Source organism: Bubalus bubalis, chromosome 18, assembly GCF_019923935.1.
Source record: "Bubalus bubalis isolate 160015118507 breed Murrah chromosome 18, NDDB_SH_1, whole genome shotgun sequence".
Lineage (NCBI taxonomy): Eukaryota > Metazoa > Chordata > Mammalia > Artiodactyla > Bovidae > Bubalus > Bubalus bubalis.
The window spans coordinates 56329341-56351613 of record NC_059174.1 but is presented as its reverse complement, the minus strand read 5'-3'; the positions used below and the strand labels follow the sequence as shown (position 1 = coordinate 56351613).

The 22273-nt window shown below is 53.9% G+C and overlaps 2 protein-coding genes and 4 non-coding genes across 15 annotated transcripts; 5 read left to right on the top strand and 1 right to left on the bottom strand.

The window, feature by feature from the left end:
* Positions 1–367: 367 nt before the first annotated feature.
* On the bottom strand, positions 368–13787 carry LOC102405282. Of its 9 annotated transcripts, XM_044931390.2 has the most exons (7): positions 13700–13749; positions 13474–13489; positions 6633–6827; positions 4149–4349; positions 1215–1361; positions 825–1028; positions 368–607 (listed from the first exon to the last, which is right to left on the bottom strand). In XM_044931390.2, exons 4-7 carry the CDS (start codon positions 4264–4266, stop codon positions 438–440), a joined length of 639 nt encoding a protein of 212 aa, XP_044787325.2. In that variant the 5' UTR covers positions 4267–4349; positions 6633–6827; positions 13474–13489; positions 13700–13749; the 3' UTR covers positions 368–437. The 9 variants fall into 9 exon arrangements, with proteins under 9 accessions (XP_044787325.2, XP_044787326.2, XP_044787323.2 ...); XM_044931391.2 differs by lacking the exon at positions 6633–6827 and having other exon boundaries at positions 13700–13787; XM_044931388.2 differs by lacking the exon at positions 13700–13749 and having other exon boundaries at positions 13474–13693.
* A 368-nt stretch (positions 13788–14155) lies between these two features.
* LOC102407425 (Friend virus susceptibility protein 1) lies at positions 14156–20651 on the top strand. 2 transcript variants are annotated; one of them, XM_006080033.4, is made up of 5 exons: positions 14156–14234; positions 16065–16102; positions 17516–17554; positions 18559–18599; positions 19039–20651. In XM_006080033.4, the coding sequence occupies exon 5, from the start codon at positions 19093–19095 to the stop codon at positions 19921–19923; it is 831 nt and encodes a 276-aa protein (XP_006080095.1). In that variant the 5' UTR covers positions 14156–14234; positions 16065–16102; positions 17516–17554; positions 18559–18599; positions 19039–19092; the 3' UTR covers positions 19924–20651. The 2 variants fall into 2 exon arrangements, with proteins under 2 accessions (XP_006080095.1, XP_006080096.1); XM_006080034.4 differs by lacking the exon at positions 14156–14234 and adding an exon at positions 14630–15860.
* LOC112580491 lies at positions 15896–15986 on the top strand. Its single transcript, XR_003104889.1, has one exon. It is a non-coding gene; the product is annotated as a small nucleolar RNA SNORD88 (small nucleolar RNA).
* LOC112580492 lies at positions 17342–17427 on the top strand. Its single transcript, XR_003104890.1, has one exon. It is a non-coding gene; the product is annotated as a small nucleolar RNA SNORD88 (small nucleolar RNA).
* LOC112580490 lies at positions 18379–18471 on the top strand. Its single transcript, XR_003104888.1, has one exon. It is a non-coding gene; the product is annotated as a small nucleolar RNA SNORD88 (small nucleolar RNA).
* Positions 18877–18968, top strand: LOC112580489. The gene has a single exon (XR_003104887.1). It is a non-coding gene; the product is annotated as a small nucleolar RNA SNORD88 (small nucleolar RNA).
* Positions 20652–22273: the final 1622 nt, after the last annotated feature.

Genomic DNA, 22273 nt, shown 5'->3' with positions numbered 1-22273 from the left:
CGGCCCGGGGGGCCAGACTGGACGTTCTGGGGCGGTGCTGGCCCTCGGAGGGGTAGAAATGCCTATAATGGAGTGAGGCTTCGGGCCACCGCCAGTGAGAGCTGGACACCCGGGGGCGGGGCCTCGCCAGGCTCGGGGGCGGGGCCACACCGCTCGGACCGCGCCGAACGCGAGTGGGCAGCGTCGGACTTCCGGGGTGGGGACAGGGAGAGACATGCTGGGCGGGAAGGCCAAGGTGAAAGGGGTGGCCCGGCACCTGGCGGCGGTTACTATCAGTGTCCTGAGAAGCTCGGGTGCAGCCGGCTTCAAGAGGCTTGGACGAGGCTGGAGGTGGGGGGTGGAGGGGAGGGGGGGGTGGAGGGGAGGGGGGGGTGGAGGGGAGGGGGGGGTGGGGGCGGGGGGGGGGGGGTGGGGGCGGGGGCGGGGGGGGCAGGCTCTTAAACGGACAGGTCCTCGACGTGCTTGGAGCCTGCGTCCGACGACGGCTGTTCGGATATGGACTTCCGGGTGTTCTGCAGCGAGGCCCACCGGCGGTAGCTCATCCGCCGTTCCATGGAGGACGTCCCTTTGCCCCACATGCCCATGTAGTTTAAGTAGCTCAGGATTCCTGGGGGCGGGAGTGGAGCTGCTAGATGGCCCCCTAGGCCCCGGCCTGTCCCTGTAGGCTGACCTCCCGTGGGGTCCACCCCAATCTGGTCCGAGGCCCTGCCTGGTACGCTCGCCCGGGGCCCCACCCCCTGCCCTGCCGAGACCCCGCCCTCACCGGCCCACAGCATCAAGGCGCTGGCACCCCAGCTCAGGTAGGTGGTCACCAGGTAGGATACCTGTGGCCTCGGTTGGAGCATCTCGCAGTTGGCTATAAAGAGCGTCAGGCTGAGGAGAATCAGGAGCCCTGCACTGAGATGGGGCCAGAGATGGACATGAGGCTGGACAGGGACTCAGAGACCTCCAGAAAGAGAAGCGAGCCAGAGACATCCTCTCCCACCCTGCATGACTAGTGTGCCCGCGCGCGGGGACACACACATACACTACAGAAAGATACCAGGAGCGGGGAAACAGGAAGAGAGTGAGGGATATAGTAGTTAGAACTGAGAAGCCTACAGCAAGGGGCGGGGGCGGGGGGACGCAGAGCTCAAGAGACATTCAAAGAGACCCAGCAGGACAGCCATTCTGGGACACGCCTCCCGGAAGCCTTTTCCCAGGGCGACACTTACCAGTGAAGGAGCTGAGGGTACTGAAGACGAGGTCAGTCTTGTTAAGACGGCGGAGTGCTGGCCGGAAGGAGAAGCCCATGGCCAGGAGGAGGACTAGAGCCAGGATCACGGCCAGGATCATGAAGCCCATGCTCATGTGGATGAGAACTGGGGGGAAAGTAGGTAATGCCCCAGACTCACCTCTACTCTCCAAGGTTACCCTCCAAAGTCATCCCCAACAGACACCCCTGAAGTTTAGCCACAGACATCCTCAGTATCGCCCCCAATGCCATCGCCAAAGTCACCTCCTAGAAACTCCATGATTCCCACCCTCACAAAGTCAACCCCATGTACCCATAAAGTCAACCCCAAATCATCCCCACTTTCTTTAAAAAGTGTGAATTGCTATGTTGTACACCTGAAACATATAATGTTGTAAGTAAACTATACCTCAGTTTTAAAACAAGTCATTCCCACTTGCACCCTCAAAGTTGTCCCAAATCACCCCCTTCCCCCAAAGTCAACCCCAGTCATTCTCATAATCAACTCCACACTTACCTCTAAGATCACCCCACAGATGATCCCTGAGTCACCCCCACCCACATCCTCAAGTTCAGCCCACGGAATCATCTCTAGCATTTCTAGAATTATCCCCACAGACACCCCCAAAGTTACTCTGCTCATACTCCCAAAAGATTTCCCACAGCAGATCACATTTATACCCTCAATACCAACCCTCCACTCCCAATAGCACCCTCGAAGTTACCCAGGACAACTCAGTCACGTTCACCATCTGTAAAGTCACCCTACTTCTCTCCCACTCATACCCCAGGGTTCCCTAATGACCCTATTCACACCCCTAGGCCTCCCCAGATATACCAAGGTCACCCCTAGAGCCCCTCACAGACATTCTCCAAATAACCTCCCAGATGTCCCCCAGAGCGCACACACAGATATACACACAAGAAAACTTCCATATACTCTAAAATCAAAGTACCTAAAAGACATAATCACACTCAGTTTGAAACTGACATCCAGTTTTCATTTCAGCATGACAAGAGTTTCAGCCCCTTCTGAGAATTACATATCTTCCTTTTAGCCCTTTCCTACTTTACCTACTTTTGAACAGTGCAAGACTGTTTCATCCAAATGAGCTAAAACTCCATCTGCTTTGTTACTGGCAAACCGCATGTATATACAAAATAGAAATTGTGCTCTCAGGATCAATCACATAATCCTGGTTGAGTGTTCTTCACAACATACTCTGCAGTCTGGGATCACAGAAGTAGTCATGTAACTCAGGCTGAGTCAATCACAGTGCCCCAGTGACTTAGGCAGTGGTGACTGGCTCAAACATGGGCACATGGACCAAGGCCAACCCATCAAACTCTTCCCTGGGACTTTTTCTAACTGAAACTGTCAGGTACCAGCTCTTTCTTCTCTAATCAAGAAGATTATGAGCTGGGAACTGCCTCAGACTTACATCCAGCCTCATGGAATCCAGCCAACCACAGAATGACATTGTCCTAACCACAATAAAATGGTTCAGGGAGAAGTGAGAAATCTCAGGGTAATAAATCTGGTCCCATCGGAGCCAATCCTGAGACCCTCAGAAGACAACTTACTCTCTTTTCTCCATGGTTGTGTACAGGAAAAACAAAATGGGACCCCAGAAACTGCTGACAGCCCCACTGCCGCTGGACAGCACAGCTTGCCTGAGGGCCCAACACACAGGAAGCCTTCAAGGAGAGATGGCAAGAGACAGACACCTTTTGAGCACCTGGATCCAGCAGAACCTGAACCTGAACAATTTATGCCTATGGACTTTTCTGTAACTTGAAACGAGCTTGAGTTTGAAGGTATAAGAGAAAGAAACATCCCAAGTAAGTAAGATTAATACTACATAATGTTCTGAAAGTTTTATGAGAACTTATTTGCGATCTGAAATGTAGGTGCATTGACTTGGGGCAGGGGTGGAAATCCTTAAGATAATAAGAAACCTGGATGAAACACTTACTGTAATATGTGCCAGGTGCTATTCTAATTCTTTTGTGTGTTTTAACTCATGTATTCCTCAAACAGCCCACAAATAGGTACCAATATCACTGGCATTATAGACATGAAGAAGCCAAGCCACACAAGGGTAAAGAAATATGCCCAAGATCACTCAGCTACCAAGTAGCTGAGCCAGGGTTCAAACTCAGGTGTTCTGGCTTCAGGGTCTGGGCTGACTCTAGGTAATGCTCAAAAGCACTGGAAAAGCAGAGACCTATAAGGAAGCAAAATATTTCTGGGCTTCCCTGGTGGCTCAGCAGTAAAGAATCTGCCTGCCAAATGCAAGAGACACAGGTTCGATCCCTGGTCCGGGAAGACTTCCACATGCCTCGGGGCAACTGAGCCGGTGTACCACAACTACTGAGCCTGTGCTCTAGAGCCCAGGAGCTGCAACTACGGAAGCCCACACGCCCTAGAGCCTGTGCTCCACAGCGAGAGAGGCCACCACAGTAAGAAGCCCGTGTACCGCAACTAGAGAAAAGCCCATACAGCAGTGAAGACCCAGCACAGCCAAAAACAAATTGTTATTTAAAAAAAAATTCCTGAAGGAGCTAGAAGCCATCTTGTTTTCTTTTTAAAAAATAAAAATAAAAAGAGTGGGAGAGAGAATGATGGTGTCTTTAGTCATCTAATCATGAAGCAGATTGGGGTTTGGCCAAGTGTAGCACTCTTCTTCCCAAGCACAGTGCCACTCCCGTTGCCTCATAAGCTGCACACAACTCCAGGAAGCTCCCTCCCAAGACCTTCAGAGAATTTCCAGAGAGCCCCTCAAGAATCCTAAAGATTTCCCTGGCAACCAAGAACACCCAAAGAGGTTCCTCCAGAGGTTCTTTCCACTGATCATCTCTAAAGACCACCACCCCATAGAGCGCCCCAAAGCCCTCCCCGTCCCCCACTGACCCGTGACTTGGCGCAGGTTGGCACACGTGTGCTTCTTGCAGTTGGTCCAGAAGCCCACGTAGCCGGTGTAGGCGCCGTGCAGGTAGGCCATACGCCCGTCCAGCACACTGAGCAGCATCGCAGTTGCCAGGATGATGAAGACAAGACACCAGGCTCGCAGGACGAACTTGCGGTCCTCCTCCCATGAAGAGATTGGTTCCACTGGGGAAGAACGGAGTTCCCGGGGCCTGGCTCAGCCTGCACCACTGATACATCCTGGTTTCCACCTTCGAACACAACCACATCCCCCCGCCCACCACCCTCACCTTGCCTGTTACCCTGTATGCAGTTCCCTTCCACCCACAGCCATCTTCCCAACCCCACCCAAACCCCAATCCCAGCTACACCCCCATCTCTGTTTCCTGTCCCACCCCAGCACCATCCACAACCCCATGCCATCTCCAGGATGCTCCCTGTCCTAAAGCCCGAACACAACTCCATTCCCATCTCTGACCCTGACGGCGCAGGTCACCTCCCACCTACAACCCATCCTAAACCCAAATCTACTTGTTTTGTCTCCAGCCTCATCTTCTGTTCCCTCATTCCCCAAATCTCAGCTCAATCTCTGCTCCCAACACCATCCCCTTATTTTCATCCCTGTCTCAGATCCCAACCCAAATCAACAGTGACACGGGCTCCCAAGGGTGCTCACGAGGCCAAGACCCATGATGTCAAAAGAGTCCCCACCAGGGCTTCCCTGCTGGTCCAGTGGTGAAGAATCTGCCTTGCGATGCAGGGGACACCCATTCGATCCATGATCCGGGAAGATCCCACATGCCTCGGAGCAGCTAAGCCCGTGCGCCGCAACCACTAGGCCTGTGCTCTAGAGCAGGAGCCGCAACTGTGGAGTCCCTGTGCTGCAGTTACTGAAGCCCGTGCCTCGAGAGCCCGAGCTCCACAACAAGAGACGCCACTGCAATGAGAAGCCTGCATGCTGCAACTAGAGAGTAGCTCCCACTTTCTGTAACTAGAGAAAGCCCTCGTGCAGCAATGAAGACCCAGCAAAGGCAAAAATAAAAGAGTGGACACGGGTGGTGCACCCAACAGTCACCAAGGGCTATGGGAAGAGACCCAGTCTTTGGCAAGATTCAGGGAAAGGTTAGGAGACACAGAGGCAGAGGAGAAGTAAAGAGAGCAAGAAGACACGTAGAAATTGAGAATAAAGGGATGACATTGATTTGTAGAAGGCCCTGGGGTAGGGGGAAGGGTGGGAACAGGCAGGGGGAAGGAATTAGAGATTCAGATCTCAGGCCCTCCAGAAACTGCAAGAATTGACCTCAGATGTGGCCCGTGACCCAACGCTGCCACCACTGTGTCTAGCCCTGACCCCACCCTGGGCCCCTCTCCAATCCTGCTCTGCCTTCACCCTGACCATTCCTGATCCTCTTCCCCTAACCCTGCCCTGTCCTGACAGCTCTCTGACCCAGCCGTGACCCCATTCCTGACCCAATCCTGAGCCCACCCTGACCCAGCCCAAGCCCCCATGTCTCTCACGAGCAGCTAGAGTAGAACATGAGTCCATGGCCAACGTCCCAACCTCCTGGAACCCCTCCAACTGTCATGGAACCTTCCCCCAGCCTCAGCGCCAGGCCAGACTAAAGCTCCGAGGCCTGCCTGTGGACAGTGAGAGAGACCACGACTGACAGCAGAGGGGACAGAGAGATTCAGACCCTGAGGGACGGAGCAGGAGGCCCAGGAGAGACCAATGGGCTTCCAGGACACAGTGATGGTTGGCAAAGGGGGATGAGGAGGTTGGCAGGGTGTTGAGTGCATCCGGGCACCGGCCTTGTCCCATATCTTCACATGGCCCAGAGGTCCCATTCTGGTCAACAGAGCACTCAGCCGGATTCCCTCCAGGCCGCTCCCAGCAACTCCCAAGGTGAGACCCAAAACCTTTCATCCAGCACCTTCAGGTCCCGGGTCAGTAACCAAGACTCTCAGTCCTTCCCCCAGACTCGCCGGGTCAGTATCCAAGAGCCCCTGCCTATCATCCACAGTCGCCGGGTCAGTATCCAAGACCCTCAGCCCAGCACCCCGACTCGCCGGGTCAGTATCCAAGACCCTCAGCCCAGCACCCCGACTCGCCGGGTCAGTATCCAAGACCCTCAGCCCAGCACCCCGACTCGCCGGGTCAGTATCCAAGACCCTCAGCCCAGCACCCCAACTCGCCGGGTCAGTATCCAAGAGCCGCTGCCCATCATCCACAACCGTCGGGTCAGTATCCAAGACCCTCTATCTATCATCAGTCACCGACTCAGTAGCGAGGACACGACACCCGTCATCGGCTCTCACCGGGCCAGCATCCAAGACCCACTATCCGTCACCTACAGCCGCCAGTTCCACACCCGAGATGCTCCCCCAGTTTTCCAAAGTCGCCTCTTCAGCAACCAAAACCCCCTGCTAACTACTCGCACCCCCCTGACCAACATAAAATCAGTGACCTACGACAGCCAACTAAGTGTCCAGGGTCCCAAGTTAAGTCTTCAAAGCTCCACGTCACCAGTCCGGGCCAGGGTCGACGTCCCCCTTTCAATTACTCACAGTCCCGAGGCCAGTATCAAAAGCGTCGAGTCAAGTGTCTGGACCTCCCAGGAGACCATCAGAGACTCTTTGAGCAGCTCCCAAATCAGCCAGTCCATCCTGGAAAACAACGCTCAGAACTTACCATCGGCTTCCTTCGAGAACAATGCTGGCAGGTGAGAGGCAGGGGTGCAGGGAGTAGGGCGGCTTTGGGGTCCAGAGTTCTAGGAGGTGGGGTATCAGGCAAAAGTCAGGGACCAGGGAGGCATGGTCAGTATACAAGGTAGAGGTCGGACTTAGGGGTGGGCAGGGATGAGGGCTGGCCCTGGGTGGGGAACGGCATAGAGCCCGGACCCGTGATTCCACCCAGCAATTGGAAGGGGCAGTGGCAGCTCCTGGAAGCTAGGATCTGGAGGCCAGGGAGCCTCAAGGCTGTTCCGGGGTGAGCAGGTCCTAGAGGGGGGACCTGGGGGATACAGGGCATGGAGAATGGACACGGAGAAGAGAGTCTGCACGTCAGATTGCCTGGGATTCTGACACATGGACCTAGAAGCAGGGGTGGTCGGCTGGGCTGGCCGGCTGGACCCGATGCTGACCCTGGTGGTGCGCTGCCCACTGCAGGTATCTGGGAAAGTGTAGGCTCAGCCACTCTCAGCTGCCCATGGGCTGGTGGCTGCTGCACGAGGCCAAGAGGATCAGCCGCCAGCTGAACCTACTGCTGAGCCTGGCCAGCATAGTCATCATCGGTCTCATCTCTCTGGGCCAGCCCTGGATCCACTTCCAGGTGCCCCTGGCACCCTTGGGGGACCCTGGCTTCCGGACCATCCCCATCGACACTGTCTTCATCGTCCGCTGCTCGGATATGGCCTGCCTGCACGAGTATGACCAGAATGCTTGTAAGGCCTGCCCTATACTCACTACTCCTGGGGCTCCTCTTTCCTCTTTGTTTCGGGGACACCCCCCGCCTTCCTGCCTCCCCGGGGTTGGTCCTCCCTGCCCCGGGTTGGTCCTCCTCCTCCCCATGGCGGGTCCTCCCTTTTTCCAGGAGGGTCCTCACTGCCTCAGAACCATCCTCACTGTCCCTTGCTCATTCTCACCTACGTGATACCCATGCTCACAGTTCTCACAACTTTAACATCTTACACCCTACCCCTAAGGAATCTGTCCACATCGCATCAAGTTGGTTCCTCAATGCCCACCCCGCTCATCACTGCCCAAGAACCTGTCCTGACTGACCTGGAGATGCATACCTCAATGCCGAAGGCATCTATCTGCCTCAGTCTCCCTTCTCTGGAGCCCAGTTTCAATTTTCTTACAATGCGGGGGGGGGGGGGGGGGGGGGAGGGGAAACAAAGAATTCTCAAGGGAGACGGCTTAACAATGCCCCTAGGCTCCCAGGAGACCTTCTCCCTGCCAGGCTCGGGGCCTGAGGGCCTGTCCCAGTGTTCCTGCTTCTCTTCCTCCCCCAGACTTGCTGGACTTTGCCTGGGCCTTCCTCCTGGTCGCCAGCATTACCAACTTCATCCTCTGCATCATTCTAATAAACATCATCTTCTCCACCAGCTCCAACGTGCCCTTGCTGGACTTCTCCAATGTCATCATCACCGCCCTCACAGGCACGGTGCTGAGACCCTCCCCTGAGGAGCCAAGTCAGGAGCGCCCAAAGCCCGTCCTGATACCCCAGCCCCTCCCCACCACGCTCCAGTCCCACCCCCGTCCTCGCCCTTCACCCCCCACCCCAAGCCTGTCTCCCTCCACATCTCCACCCCATCTTAGGACAGAAGATCAGTTTCCAACCCAACTTCTCCAGCCCTAACACCGGCCTCCACGTCACCTTCCGCCTCCACCACCAACAACACCTCCAATTCATTCATATTCCCGTGCATGATGTCCGTTCCCATCCCCACGCCCACTCCGACATTACCTTCTTTCCAGCCCCCAAACAATCCCCGTTACCATCTCCGACCCCTTTACAAACCTTGACACCAAAGCTCCATGCCTAACCCATCCTCAAGACTCATGCCAAATTCAACCCACCCCTGTTGCCTATGAGTCTCAACCTCCAACTCAAGCCCCATCCATCTCTGATCCCATCTTCTTCATCCCCAACCTCAACCACCACCAGACCCTGATCACCTATGACTCTTACTCTCAGACTCAACCCAATGCATTCCCGCCCCCATCTTCTCACCTGTCTCCAATCCATCCCCATTCCCAACCCCAGCTCAACCTCATCCCCCCAGACCTCAGAGTCCATCCCACAAATACCCACTGCCCAATACTCAACCCCATGGTCAGTTTCAACTCCATCCCAGATCCTATCTCACCATCACCACCGCCACCACCAGCTCTGTGATTTTGTTCAAGCTAGGTCGTGTTTCTGAGCCACAGTTTTCTCATCTGTAGGAGGGGGGTGAAATTCCCTACCACGTGGAGACACAGGGAGGACTGAATTAGAAAATGTCAGTACATGACGGCAGCTATTTAGCTTTGCACACAGCCTTGCCATGATAGTCCTCTCTCTTTTCCAAATAACTCAAAATCGATATTCTGATTAGAATAGTTTAGTTTTCCATTTGCGTGCCAAGTTGCGCTTTTTTCGAAAAGCGGTGGGGGTGTGGAGAGGGGATGGGGGGGAGGGGCACTTTAATTTGGAAATGAAGGATATTGTGTTCCTGTCTCCTGTAATAATTGATCACAACAGTCTGTTGCATCAAAAGAACATTTTTGGAGAGTGATAGTAGGGGCAACAAGAAAGAACACCCAGCTTCCTGTTTTCTTGCTAGTAAAGGGTATTTTATCCAGTTTGTCCAGTAACTGTTCCTGATTGTTTAAGGGACAAAGTGTAAAAAACATCTCTGCTTTGTGTCATCTAAAGTAGGACATTTCTCTGTAAGAAAATCACATCTGGGACTTCCCCAGCTGTCCGGTGGTTAAGACTCCATGCTTTCAGCGCAGGAAGAATGGGTTCTGATCCCTCACTGGGGAACTGAGATCCCGTGTGCCACTGAACGCAGCCAGAAAAAAAATTTTTTTTTACCCACTCCCCCTTTTAATTAGATGGAAAGCACTTATCTCCTATATATTTTTTAAAACCATAAAAATTACCCTGTGCTCCACTACAGGAGGGGAGGAAAAAGAGTCTTTTCCTTTTCACAAATTGTCTTTTTTTTTTTTTAAGATTTATTTATTTTTGACCTTGGTGGGTCTTTGCTGCTGCACATGGGCTTTCTCTGGCTGCAGTGAATGGGCGCTACTCTTCATTGATTGCAAGGCTTCTCCTTGCGGTGGCTTATTAGCACGGGCTCCAGGGCGAGCAGTCTTCAGTAGTTGAGGCACATGGGCTTAGCTGCCCCACAGCGTGTGGGATCTTCCTGGAGCAGGGATCGAACCCATTTCCTCTGGATTGGCAGGCGGATTCTTAACCACTGGGCCACCAGGGGAAGTTCACAAATTATCTTTAAATTCATGTCATTTCAAAATAAAATTAAAATATTCAGAATGATTAAGTTTCTTGTCCACTGCTTCAGAAGCCCAAAATTCAACACCCAATAGAGCAACGATAACCTCAGTTTTTGAGGACCCACTGTGTGCCAATCTCAATAACTCCTCATGACGACCCAAGGAGATGGGTCCTACGACTACTCCCATTTTACAGATGAGGGAAATGAGGCTCAGAGAGATGGGAGTGGCTGCCCTGAGGTGGGGGATACAGAAGCAAGAGCTCCAGTCTGCTAGCTCCAAAGCCTGTGGTTTTAGATGTCACCATCGCCCGGCTAAAGAGCCAAGCCTTGCCCTTACCCATGTCCTCCACCACGATACTGTCAGGAGCCTGTTTTCCTGCCTGTGAGCAGAGGTTCATGAAGGTGAAAGCGAGTGGGAAAATAAGGAGCAAGACCCTGGCAGCCACGAAGCTCTGGGGAGGGGTCCTGACACATGGGACGCCTGGCCTCCTAACACCTGTACTCATGCAGGGACCAGCATGATCCTGGGTATCCTGTTCTACCTGATGCAGGCCCGGGAATACCTGCAGGAAGGCATGACCTACAAACTGGGGTGCAGCTTCTACCTGGCATGGACCGGAGTCTTCTTCTTTGTGATGATTGGTCGGGGCCAGGGCAGGGTTGGGGTTCGGGGCTTGGGCATGGGTTCCAGGATGCAGATGGGGACAGGGGTGGGACAGATTTGGGATGCGGGGGAGCTTGTGGACAAGGAGGACTGGACTGAGGAGGGAGATGGGGTTGGGGATGGGCATAGGGCTGGATGTAGGGGCAGGGTTGGGGTTTGGATTTGGGAATGGGTTGGGGACCGCATAGGGGTATGGGGCCAAGTTTGGGTTTAGACGTGAGTCTGGGGACGTGATAGGGAGCATAGCTGGGCTTGGAGAAGCGACTGGCATCAGGCTTGGGCTGGTGAACTCTGCACCTCACCCTCTCTGCTCTCTTCCTTCCCCCAGGTTTCTTTTCCTATTTGAACTACATAAATTTCTGGTCCCTCCTGGCGAGCCAGGCCATCTGGACTTAAGAAGTGGGAATGTCCCCACCCTCGAGTCTGCTCCCGCAGCTCCCTGTCGAGCAACCTGCCAGACCTTCTCTCTAGCCCCCGACCCCCCACCAAGAGTCTTGTCCTTTTTTCAGTCCCCTCTGAAATCCCTCCAACTCAGATTAATGATGTGTATTTTCAAATAATCTGTACTTCTCACCCAGAACGTTTGTTTAGTTCAGTACCTTGTAAGCGTTCCCTGGAAATGCCATGCCTCCTCGGGGCCCTCTGGGGGAGAGGGATGGGTGGGGGAGGGACTTGGGGGAAAGAGATGGGAGAGGTTCCTGGCATACAGATGGTGCTCAAGCAATGTCTGTTGAACAGCTGACTCTCTCCAAGCTCTCTGGGCTTCATTCTTCACACTTGTGACCCCCTAACAATTTGCTCTTCCTGGCACCCACATTTCACCTCTTGCCCTTACCCCTTACAGCTCCTGCCATTCCCCCTCACTTCTCTCCACACAAGTCTATTCCTTTAACTTAAAAAAAATTTTTTACAGTATCCCATTCCTTCCCTATTTATTTATTTTAAAGGCTTTTACATGTAGCCAGTTTTTGCAGATGGTTTGGGGGATAAAGACAGTACAGTTGTCCCTTGGTATCCGCAGGGAATTGGTTCCAAGACTCCCTTGGATACCAAACTCTGGGGATTCTCAAGTCCCTTATATAAAATTGCAGAGTGGATTTCCCTGGTGGCCCCATGGTCAAGAATCTGCCTGCCAATGCAGGGAACATGGGTTCAATCCCAGGTCCAGGAAGTTTCCACGTGCCATGGGGCAACCAAGCCCATGTACCACAATTACTGAGCCCACACTCCAGAGCCCATGCTCCACAACAAGAAAAGCCACCACGATGAGAAGCCCCCATACCACAGCTAGAGAGTAGCCCCTGCTCACTGCATCTAGAGAAAGCCCATGTGCAGCAATGAAGACCCAGCACAGCAATAAACTGATTTTAAAATTGTAGGGTATATGCATATAAACTATGCACATCCTCTTGTACACTTTAAATCATCTGTAGGTTTACCTATAATATGTAATATAACAGAAACGCTATGTAAACAGTTGCTAAGGCACACACCAAATTCAAGTTTTATTTTTTGGAACTTTCTGGAACTATTTTTTCCCCCAATTTTTCCACCTGAGATTGGTTTAAATGTGAAATCTATGGACACAGAAAACCAACTGTACCTTAATCTAGTTAGAGTTTAGTCTATAGTATGTGCTCATTAAGTGTTGTTACAATAATTGTTCCTCTTGTCGCCCACAAAAGGCGTATTCATTTTTAACAAAAATGTATTCATTTTTAACAAAAAGTGTATTCATTTAAAAAAAGTGTATTCATTCATTTAAAAAAAGTGTATTCATTTAAAAAAAAATGTATTCATTTTTAACAAAAAGTGAGCTGCAACTATGTGCAAGACACAGGGTCTATAGCCAACTGGACACAAATCCTAGTCTTTAAGGAACTGACAACTTTGCAGGGAGGAAAACCTCCCCTACCCTGCAAAACCCAAAAAGTGCCCACAAGTAGATATGTTAGGAGAGAAGAGCTATGAAGGGAAAGAACAGAGGATCAGGGAGACCAGTCTGGAAAGGAGAGGGTCTGTTATATAGAGTGGACAAGCAGGGGCTCCATGCTAAGTTGACCTCTGAGCAGAAACAGGACTGAAGAGACAGAGCCATGGGGACTGATTGGGGGGAAAGAGTTCCAGGCAGAGGAGACGACAAAACCAAAGTTCCTGGGGTAGAAATGTCCTTGACAGGATCGAGAAAGACCAGGGAGGCCAATGTGCTGGTGGAGCCTGAGCAAGGAAGAGAAAGGAAGGAAAGATAAGGGCAGAAGGGGAACAGAGCCCAGGTCACTCTGGGCCGTGTGGGCCACAGTGGGGACTTTGCATTCCTGAGTGAGGCAGAACCAGTGAAGGAAACGTTGTCACTTCTTTAACGTGCAGAGTTTAGGTCTCTTCCTTTTACTTCAGATCACAGTCTCCTCACTAGACGGGAGAAAACCCCAGTGATGAGGGGAACCAGCTAAAGCGTGTTCTATTCACACAAGGGAATACTTAGCTACTGCTTAAGGAATGAGGTCACTGTGTACTGATGGGAAGAGACTACGTATGGGACAAACTGGGTTTTGTTTTTTTTTAAACAGCATCTTTACCCATAAAACGTGTGTGTGTGTGCGCGCACACACGTGCCCATAAAATAAAAGTCCACACCAACCTGTTGACACTGGCGACTGTACGCAGTAGGAGGATTGAAGTAGAGGTTTCATTTCATACGTTAAAAAAAAAAAAACTTTTACAATCATGTCAGTTGCAAGACACTCCTCAGATCTCCAACCATACCAAGAATCTAAGTTTCCAGGCGAGCCCAGGCCTCCAGCCCTCTCCTCCCTCGACCCAGGGCGGTGGCCAGCCTTCCAGCCTCCGCCTAGCCCCCTCCCCACCTCTCACTGCGCAGGCTCGGCCTCTAACTCGGCACCACGCAGACGCTTTCCCGGAACGCCCCCTTGTCAATCTCCGCGCTGGCCCCGCCTCCCACCCTGCGGCTGGGACTGAGTAGGCTCCGCCCCCGCAGCCACAGCGCTCACCCCTGCCGCGCTGGCAATCCCAGCGGCGTCGCCTTCCTGCTACGCCCACATTCGGGGAGGGGGGCCGGAAGGCCCCTCTCCCCCATGGCCCGCCTCTCGTGCTGTTCACAGAATTGCCTGACTGTAATGCAGGATAACGGCCCCCAGTATTTACTTGCTCCCATTTTCTCCGCCTCCTGGGCCAATGTCTCATCTCCTGTAGGAAGATTATTATTCTTAGTTCCTTATTTCCTTCCTCGAGCACCAAAGTACAGTTTCTGACACCAGCGTCTGTGCTGGACGCCCCGGGGCGGGGCCCACCTGGCTCCGCAGGGCGGGCCGTGCGAGCGGCGCGCGCAATAAAGCAGAGCGCGCTGCGACTCGCACATGCGTTGCGGAGAGTGAGATTTGGGTGAGGTTTCCGCTGTGGTTCCTGTTTGCGGGAGGGCGCGCGTTGGGGACTGGGTCACGCGTGTTGTGTGTGCCCGGGGCTGCAGTGGGGCGGGCACGCCGTGGCGGGGACGGTGTCAGGGCTTTCGTAAGCACTCGGCACCCGCGCCTCGAGGCGATCCCTGAATGTTCCCTTCGGGGCGGGCAGTGGCTCGCTCGGAGAGGGTGGTGGCTCCCTGGGGGCGCCCAGCGGGTGGAGGAGGAGTCCTGCTGCCGAAGCGAACGCGGACCCCCCGGGGCTGGCCCTCCTTTGCGCCGCAGTCTGGCTGCGCCGTGTCTGCTGCCCACGTTTCAGGGCTCCGCCATCTTGTCAATTTCTGGGGTTATTTTGCGGGGTGGGGGGATGTGGGGGAGGTGGGGAAGGTAGGTTTATGACAGTCTTTCTGCCTGGAGGTTTTCCACTCCAGTGTTAGCTTACACGTGCTTTCCTTAGGAAATCTGTATTCTGATTTCATGTGGCTGGCGTTTTGTGCGATGTACAACAGAGGCCGCGTGGGAGGTAGAGACAGGACCTCGAGGGTTGCCAAGGAAGGAGTGGGATCTCTTAAGTGAATTACTGGGTTGTGTCAGAACCAGAGGGTAGTAATTGTCGGACAAAGCAAAGGGGGCCTTCGTTCACTTTCAGGAGTCATTCTGACACAGTCATTTAAATACCAGTTTTGTGCTCGCTCAGAACATCCGAGTTTTGTTAAGCGTTAGTTCTGGGCTAATGGGGCTTTCTGGATAGCGTTTTCCCAACTCCCGAGCTATACCACACCTCCTCCAAGGAGATTCAGCCCAGGAATAGCTAGCCGATTTTCTGTTTCCCTACCACAACCCAACAAGAATCTCCTCCAGCTTTGTTTCTCCTTTTAGAAAACAGTTAATTTTATCCTAACTGTTGCCTTGTCACAAGTGGAAGGCAGTTTCTCATCTATTCATCCCTCTTTTGCCACTGTCCCATATATTCCCTTTTCAGGCCTTTTCGTTGTTAAAATCCCCAAACATATAGGGAAATAGACGCTTAACAGGACGTTTCGCCATGTTTGCTTTTTGTGTACTTCATGTTTTGGAAATAAATTTCATATTTCATCCAAAATCGTGAACACAATGTCTCTCAAATAGCATTTTTTCTATTTAATGACAATGGTGTCATCGTCCTCAATGAGATTAAATCGTTCAGGAGGCCATCTCCTGTCTGCTTTGTGGTCATAGTTCCTGTCATTTCCAAAATGTCTTTCACTGTTTTGTTCAAAACTGGTTGTGTTTTAAGGATCTCTGGTGACTGCTTCTGCTGCTTGTACTTCAGGTTTCTCTTTTCCTCCTTATACACCGCCCTCCACCCCCTGGACAGTTTCTTCCAAGGGATTTGCATCTTAGTAGCCACTCTTCAGGGTAGGTAGCTAGTAGAGTCAATGCTGGAAATCTGCAAAACTGGGCAAGGGGAGTAGTCAGCAGGTTCTCTCCACGTGGTGGGTTTAGGACAGTCCTTTGTGGACCTGTGACACTGGGGAGGTGAAGGCATCTTGGTGTCACCACAGGGAAGGCTGTGGGCATTTGTACCCTGTGGAGGACTTTGTGTTTTCCAGTCTCTAGGCACTGGGTGAAGGTGAGTGACCTTGGGACCTGGTTGCAGAGGGACCCGGGCTCCCGTGATGTCCAGCACTGGGCTCTGATTACCCCCTGAGGACACAGTGCCCCCAGGACCTTTGACACCTGGGGATCTGAGGGGCCTTGGTTTTGATGTTCTCTGGATCCGCCCCGCCGTGAGACTCTCTTCCCCCACCCTCACCAAATCCTTCCTATGTTACAGGTGTGTCTTCAAGCTGAGGGGCCACCCACCCCACCTTGGTAAGAACCCTTGCTCCCAGTCCCTGACCCACCCAGATCTAAACTATCTCACCCTCATTTGGGGTGACTTTGCATCAAACATCTCTGTGGCCTAGTTTATCTGCCAGCAATCATGCAAAGCCCAACTGTCCTGTTCTTGGGCTTAGAGATGTTAGTCAAGTGATTGCTCTCCTGAGCCTCAGTTTCTGTGTCTGTAGAGTGGGTACAATCCATCAGGAGCAGATGGGCCCTAGTCCTCTGCCCAGTTGGGTGGGGGATAGTGATGCCTCCTGCCTTCAAAGGTAGGGTTTGAATATAACAAGGAATATGGACTGCAGAAGGGGAAATATATAGTCTGTCCATGGTATCCATGGGGATTGGTTCCAGAGCCCCACAGATATGGAGGGCCCAGTGTAAGTTTTTGGGTTTCAGGGGGAAAGACTAATCCAAAGTCTGATTTTCAGACTCAGCAGAAAAGAAGCAGAAAGGCTGGAAGCACTATCATTGTCGCATTGTAGGGTGGTGGTTGTGGGATTTGTAGACAATGTACCTTTCAGCAGAGTTTAGGCAGCTTCCCATGAATCATGCATATGTAAACTGATACAGTTATCAAGTTTACCCTCAATTTATACAATAGCCACTGTCAAAGAACATGGTTTATCTGGAGACTGTCTCAAAATGTTTCAAGTTTTGGAGAATGTTTCACAATTGTTTCAACAGCTAAATCATCAAATAGGCATGGGTATGTGTGTTACTAGAAAACAAACAACTGTTCCCAGTTCTAGGAGGGTTTTTTCCCCCCTCTATTCAATGAAGTCTGGGCCTAAATCTGTATTCCCACTAATAAGGTTGACTTGAAATTGATGGAAATAGATTACTTTCTAAATACATACTATGGAGAACTGGAAGTGTAGTCTCTGGGGAGGTTTAGATTCTTGCTGACAAGTACTTAAGGGGGTGAGAAGCTGTGTCCTCTGAAGGGTTAGCTCAGAATGGGGAACATTGGAGCACCTTTTTGGAAGGGCTCTTCTCTTCATCCAAAGTGGTGTGGGCCGAGAGGGAATTTCTGGGGAAGTGTGGAGTTGGGAGGATGCCACTTGGGCAGGGATATGTGAAGGGCCTGAGAGGAGGAAGCCCTAAGGGATGTGTAACACCTGTAGATTTATGAGGCAGCAGAACTGGTGAGATGGAAGCGTTTTATTCTGCATCGGCCAGTCTGAGGACGGCGGGATTGGGGTGTGGGGTCTGAGGGCACTGGGACTGCCGTGATGTCCAGCACTGGGCTCTGATCTCCACTGAGGACACGGTGCACCCCGGGACCTTTGACACCCGGGGGTCTGAGGCGGGGTCCCACCTCTGGGGAGAGATGGAGGAGGGGCGTGGTTGCTCCGCACCCCACCAACCTCCAGCTCCCCAACCCCTTACTGTCTGCAGGTGGTTCCTCCAGGAGTTGAGCAGCCTGGCCACCCCTCGGTAAGTAAAGAAGAGACTCCGCTTGTTATTAATACTGTAATAATCATAATCCAATTTACAACGGCATCTATTTGTTAATAAAATGTATAGAGTATGGTAATATTAATAAAGATGGATGCTGAGCACTTAGTCTGAGCCAGGCTGCATTTCTAAGCCCTAGAGCCATCCCCCCAATAACCTCATGATTTGAAATAGGTGCACTTTTGTCACTATTTCACAGCTGAGGTGGAGGCACATAAAGATTGCGATTTACCCATCCTTGGCTCCTTCTGGCCAGGAGGGGGCTTATTTCTGCAGCCCCCATCCACATTCAGGGGGACCAGGTGGTGGGGGCTTTCTCTGTCACCCCTCTTCCCTACAGTTGAGCATACAGGACCAAGGAGGTGGATTTTGATTCCTGGCTTTGCCACTTTTGACATTAGGGCACCTTCATGATGTGTCTGCAAGGACAGGGCTGGGGCAGGGTGTGTATGTGTATGTGTGTGTGTGCGCATGCGTGTGTGTGCTGTGGGCCGGCCTCCCCTGAGGTCCCAGGCCCCACCCTGCCTGGGCTTGTAGCTAATGCCTCAGCCAGTCCTGCTAGGGATTGTCCAGGAGGTGGCAGAGCTAGGGGGTCCTTGAACAGTCAGCCTTTGCAAGTCACCCCCAAAAGTAATGCATGCTCCCTGAATTCCTGTGGCATCCGCTGCAAAGATGGAGGGGTGGTGGTAAGAGGAAGTGGATGCAAGAAGGGCTAGGGTGAGGAACAGGCCAGCCTGGCGTGGGGGGTCGGGGGTTGGTTTGCAGAGAGGTGTGCTCAGTTGGTGCCGAAGGGGCCGTGTGGGGGACCTCCCATGATGTCTAGCACTGGGCTCTGATCTTCTCTGCAGACATGGTGCTCCCCCGGGACCTTTGACACCCGGGGGTCTGAGGGGTCCCGGGCTCTGGGCAGAGGTGGATGGGGATCGTGATTGCTACACCCCACCAACCTCCTCTTCCCCACCCCCGTGCCTTCCCGTCTGCAGGCAGTTGCTCCAGGAGTCCATCAGTTCCTTCAGCCCTCCCGGTAAGAACAAGTTCTTAGTGGGTTGGCCAATGCCGTAATCGTATGGAACTTATCAAATGTAGAGATGGTGGTGGTGGTGGTGGTGGTGGTGGTGGTATCCGTACAGGCAGATGCTGAGCACTAAACTATGAACCAGGCACAGTGCTAGGCACTGAAGGCATTTAATCTTCACAGTAACCCCATGATGGGGGCACGGTGGGTGGTGTAAGGTATAAGGGGAACAGCTTAGGGTCTGCGGAGACATCCGGTATCCAGGCTCCTGAAGGGGCCGTGCTTGGGGCCCCTGTGATGTCCAGCACTGGGCTCTGATCTCCCATGAGGACACGGTGCCCCCCCAGGACCTTTGACACCTGGGGGTCTGAGGGGCTCCCCCTCTGGGGAGGGGTTGGGGGAGGGTGACTGTTTCCCTGCCCAACGCCCCTCCGTGCCCTCCCCGCAGCTCCGGCGGCCGCGCCCCTCCGGCATTCCCGCCGGACCCGCGCCTGGAGCAGCCATGGCGGGGCGGGGCGACCGCTACTACACGTACACCGAGCTCCTGGCCATCGCACGGCGCTTCCGGCAGAACCCCAACGAGCTCATGATCAGCTGGATCCTGCGGGTGTATGACCAGGGTGGCCAGGCCCTGTCCCTGAATTCCGGGGAGCTGGCCCTGCTGGGCGACCTGACCGGCGACGCCGTCTTCAACTACCGCTGCAAGGCCCTGCGGGGCGACTGCAAGACGCTGCTGGCCTGGCTGCTGCTGGCCTGGCGCCAGCGCTGGGAGTCCTTCCTGCACTTCGAGGCCACCGAGTTGCCCTTCCGTCCCTGGACCACCATGGAGGAGGGCATCCAGCTGGTACGCGAGCTGGGCATGCTCGACTGGATCTACCGTGAGCCGCCACTCCCCGAGCCCGCCCGGCTGGCGCCGGAGGACCTGCCCTTCACACAGGGCCTGCAGCGGCGCCTGCTGACAGCCGCGCCCTCTGAGCTGCGGCTCTCGCTGGTCAGCCTGCTGGTCAAGGGCATGACAGTGCTGGAGGCAGTGATGGAGATCCAGACCATCGCCGACGTGGGCCTGCTCTGGCGCCAAAGCCAGCCGGGCCGCACCAAGCTCATGCTGGGGCCAAACCCCACGCGCAAGGACCTCATGGGCTGGCTGCTGAGCCACGGCGTGCCCAAGGAGCGCGTGGACAAGCAGCCCACCAAGGTCCTCCTGGAGCTGTACATCAAGGAGGCCAAGCGCAGCCGCGGCCACGCCCCCTATGGGCTAGGGGAGGAGCAGCCCCCGCCTCCCCCGTACTCCGACCAGGCATGCGGGGAGGAGCCACCGGTGCGCCACGACTAGGTGCCCCTTGTCCTCGGGACTGGGACTGGGACCTTGTAGGGGAGACGCAGAGCCTTGGCCGGCGTGTCCAAGGAGCCCCAAAGAGGAGTAGTGTCCGTGCCCCCGGCCACCCGTGGGCATCACCGGCCACTGCTGGAGGAAAACAGGTGGCTGGCTCTTGGCAGCTCCTGCTGGATGCAGGGAGAGAGGCTGTTACATTTCCAGTCTGTTACACTTTAGCCCGATGGGCATGGTGGGGTGGGTTTGCCTTCCGCCCCCGCCGCTCAGCCTCACGGCCCCCAGCCCCACCCCCCAGGCACTACAGGCCAAGTGGGAGACCCTGCCGCCCACACCATGAAAGCACTTTGAAATTTGTTCCCTTTTTCTTAAGGTTGTTGTTTATTTTGGTTTTTTTTAATGCAATATTTTTTTTACTCTATGATCTTTAGCAGACAACACTTGTTTTTTTAGCGGTGCTCGTTTCCCCCTTTGTGAAGGATTGTCTCTTAAAAGACTTTTTTTTTTTTTTTTTTTTTTTAATCTGCAATGACTTTCTCTTAAAATGGAATTTTGTCCTTTGCTCGCCTGCGAAGGGAACGGCCTGTCCCTTCCGGTTTCGCCAGCTGCATGTGTGGCTGGAGGGACTGTCACCTCCGGGCGAGGGGCACTGCGGCCAAGAATCCCAGCCTTGTGAGGATGGACAGCCCTGGCAGGTGGTACCACGCATCCATTAAAAACAAAAACAAAAATCCGTGTGTCACTCCCTGTGAGCTGTGGTGTTTGGGTGCTGGGGTGAAGCTGGAGCCCGAACCTTCCCCTAGTGAGGCCAGGGGTTGGTTACATGGTCTCCATTGACACCCCTCCCCCACCCCACCCCCAGCTGTCTGCAGAGGAGAGCACCGGGCTCTTGGTAGGTCATGGGAGCTGCTCCCAGCAGCAGGGTTAGGTGAATCAGCTAGAGCTTTCCTTGGGTCTTCTATGGCTCTATGGGGCTTCCCTGGTGGCTCAGTGGTCAAGAATCTCCCTGCCAATAAAGAAGACACAGGTTCCATCCCTGGGTCAGGAAGATCCCCCTGGAGGAAGAAATGGCAACCTGATCCAGTATTCTTGCCTGGGAAATCCCATGGACAGTGGAGCCTAGCGGACTACAGTCCATGGGATTGGACATGACTGAGCACTCTCACACATGGATCCATAAGCAAGAGACTATGTTCCTGTACCCACTCCGCCCCCCAAGACCATGGAGTGCAGAGAGCATTCCTAACCCTTCCCTGAGGCCCTGTGACTGTCCTGGAACTCCAGGGGTGATGGTGGCCTGCGTGCTCATGACCCGGGCAACCTGGGGGGCCCAACCCCCCTGCCCCACGATGCTGGGTGGTGGGTAGTGCCAGGGAGGGTGTACTGGCCCCACTTGGGGCAGGCGGAGAATTTTCCTGTCTTGTCTAGCTGTGAGGACCCAGCTGTTAACCTCAGCCCTTTTTCTCCCATGCCTGGGGTGTCTGGGTCTGTCTGAACACCAGGCCCCCACCCCTGGTCCTCCAACTCTGCCCCATCTAATAGGCACCAAGTGGCGTTACAGAGTGCCCACTGCACACCAGGCTACTCGTACAGTCAGATGGGGTGTCGACACGATGCTGGTGCCCCCGACTGCTACTTGGTATGTGGGGAAGGCAGAGCCTCCTGGGTTGAGGGGTGACCGAAGCCCCACAAGAGCAGGCCTGGCATCACCCGGTCTAGGACAAGCACCCATGAGCCTACTGTTCATTAGGTGTGCGGTAGCGTCCCTTAGTTCAGTGCCCGCCCACAAATGAAGCTCCTGATCTGTACCTTCCACAGGTACAAATGGGACCTCAAGGCAGCCACTGGCTACCATACCTGGCAGTGTTCAGGTGGGGTCCCTCCCCCTTTAGATCATTATTGTAGCCCCTGCTATGCTAGGCAGCCCTCCGGCAATATTACAGTCCCCACCTGCTCTGCTGGTTCCCAGGAGGTTAGTTTCAGGGGTGGGGGAGTTTTTGCATCAAAGGAGGTGGGGCTCAGTTCAGTCGCTTGCGGCCTTCAGCTCTCCAGGCTTCCCTGTCCATCACCAACTCCCAGAGCGTGCTCAAACTCATGTCCATGGAGTTGGTGATGCCACCCAACCATCACAGGTGGGGGCACAGAGACCAGTTAACCCAGAGTCACGGCTTCCGGACAAGTCCCAGCAGGCTGGCAGTGGGACCAGCCTTTGAATCTCAGCTCTCCCAGAAGTGTGTAACCCACAGTGGGGGGCTGACCCAGAGCACAGGTGATGGCACCTAGAAACGGGTTTCCACACGTACACCCTGTGCTCCCAAGCATGTATAGAAACGTGCACGTAAACACCCATACA

What these genes read in the sequence shown, in the direction of transcription:
- LOC102407425 (XM_006080033.4), top strand. Translation starts at nt 19,093, where the DNA reads ATGGCGGGGCGGGGCGACCGCTACTACACGTACACCGAGCTCCTGGCC.
- LOC102405282 (XM_044931386.2), bottom strand. Translation starts at nt 13,561, where the DNA reads ATGATTGTAAAAGTTTTTTTTTTTTTAACGTATGAAATGAAACCTCTA. An exon ending in ACAGTCGCCAGTGTCAACAG is followed by an intron (nt 4,350 to 13,473) that starts GTTGGTGTGGAC and finishes GTTCTTCCCCAG; the next exon opens with TGGAACCAATCTCTTCATGG. An exon ending in CAACCTGCGCCAAGTCACGG is followed by an intron (nt 1,362 to 4,148) that starts GTCAGTGGGGGA and finishes CTTTCCCCCCAG; the next exon opens with TTCTCATCCACATGAGCATG.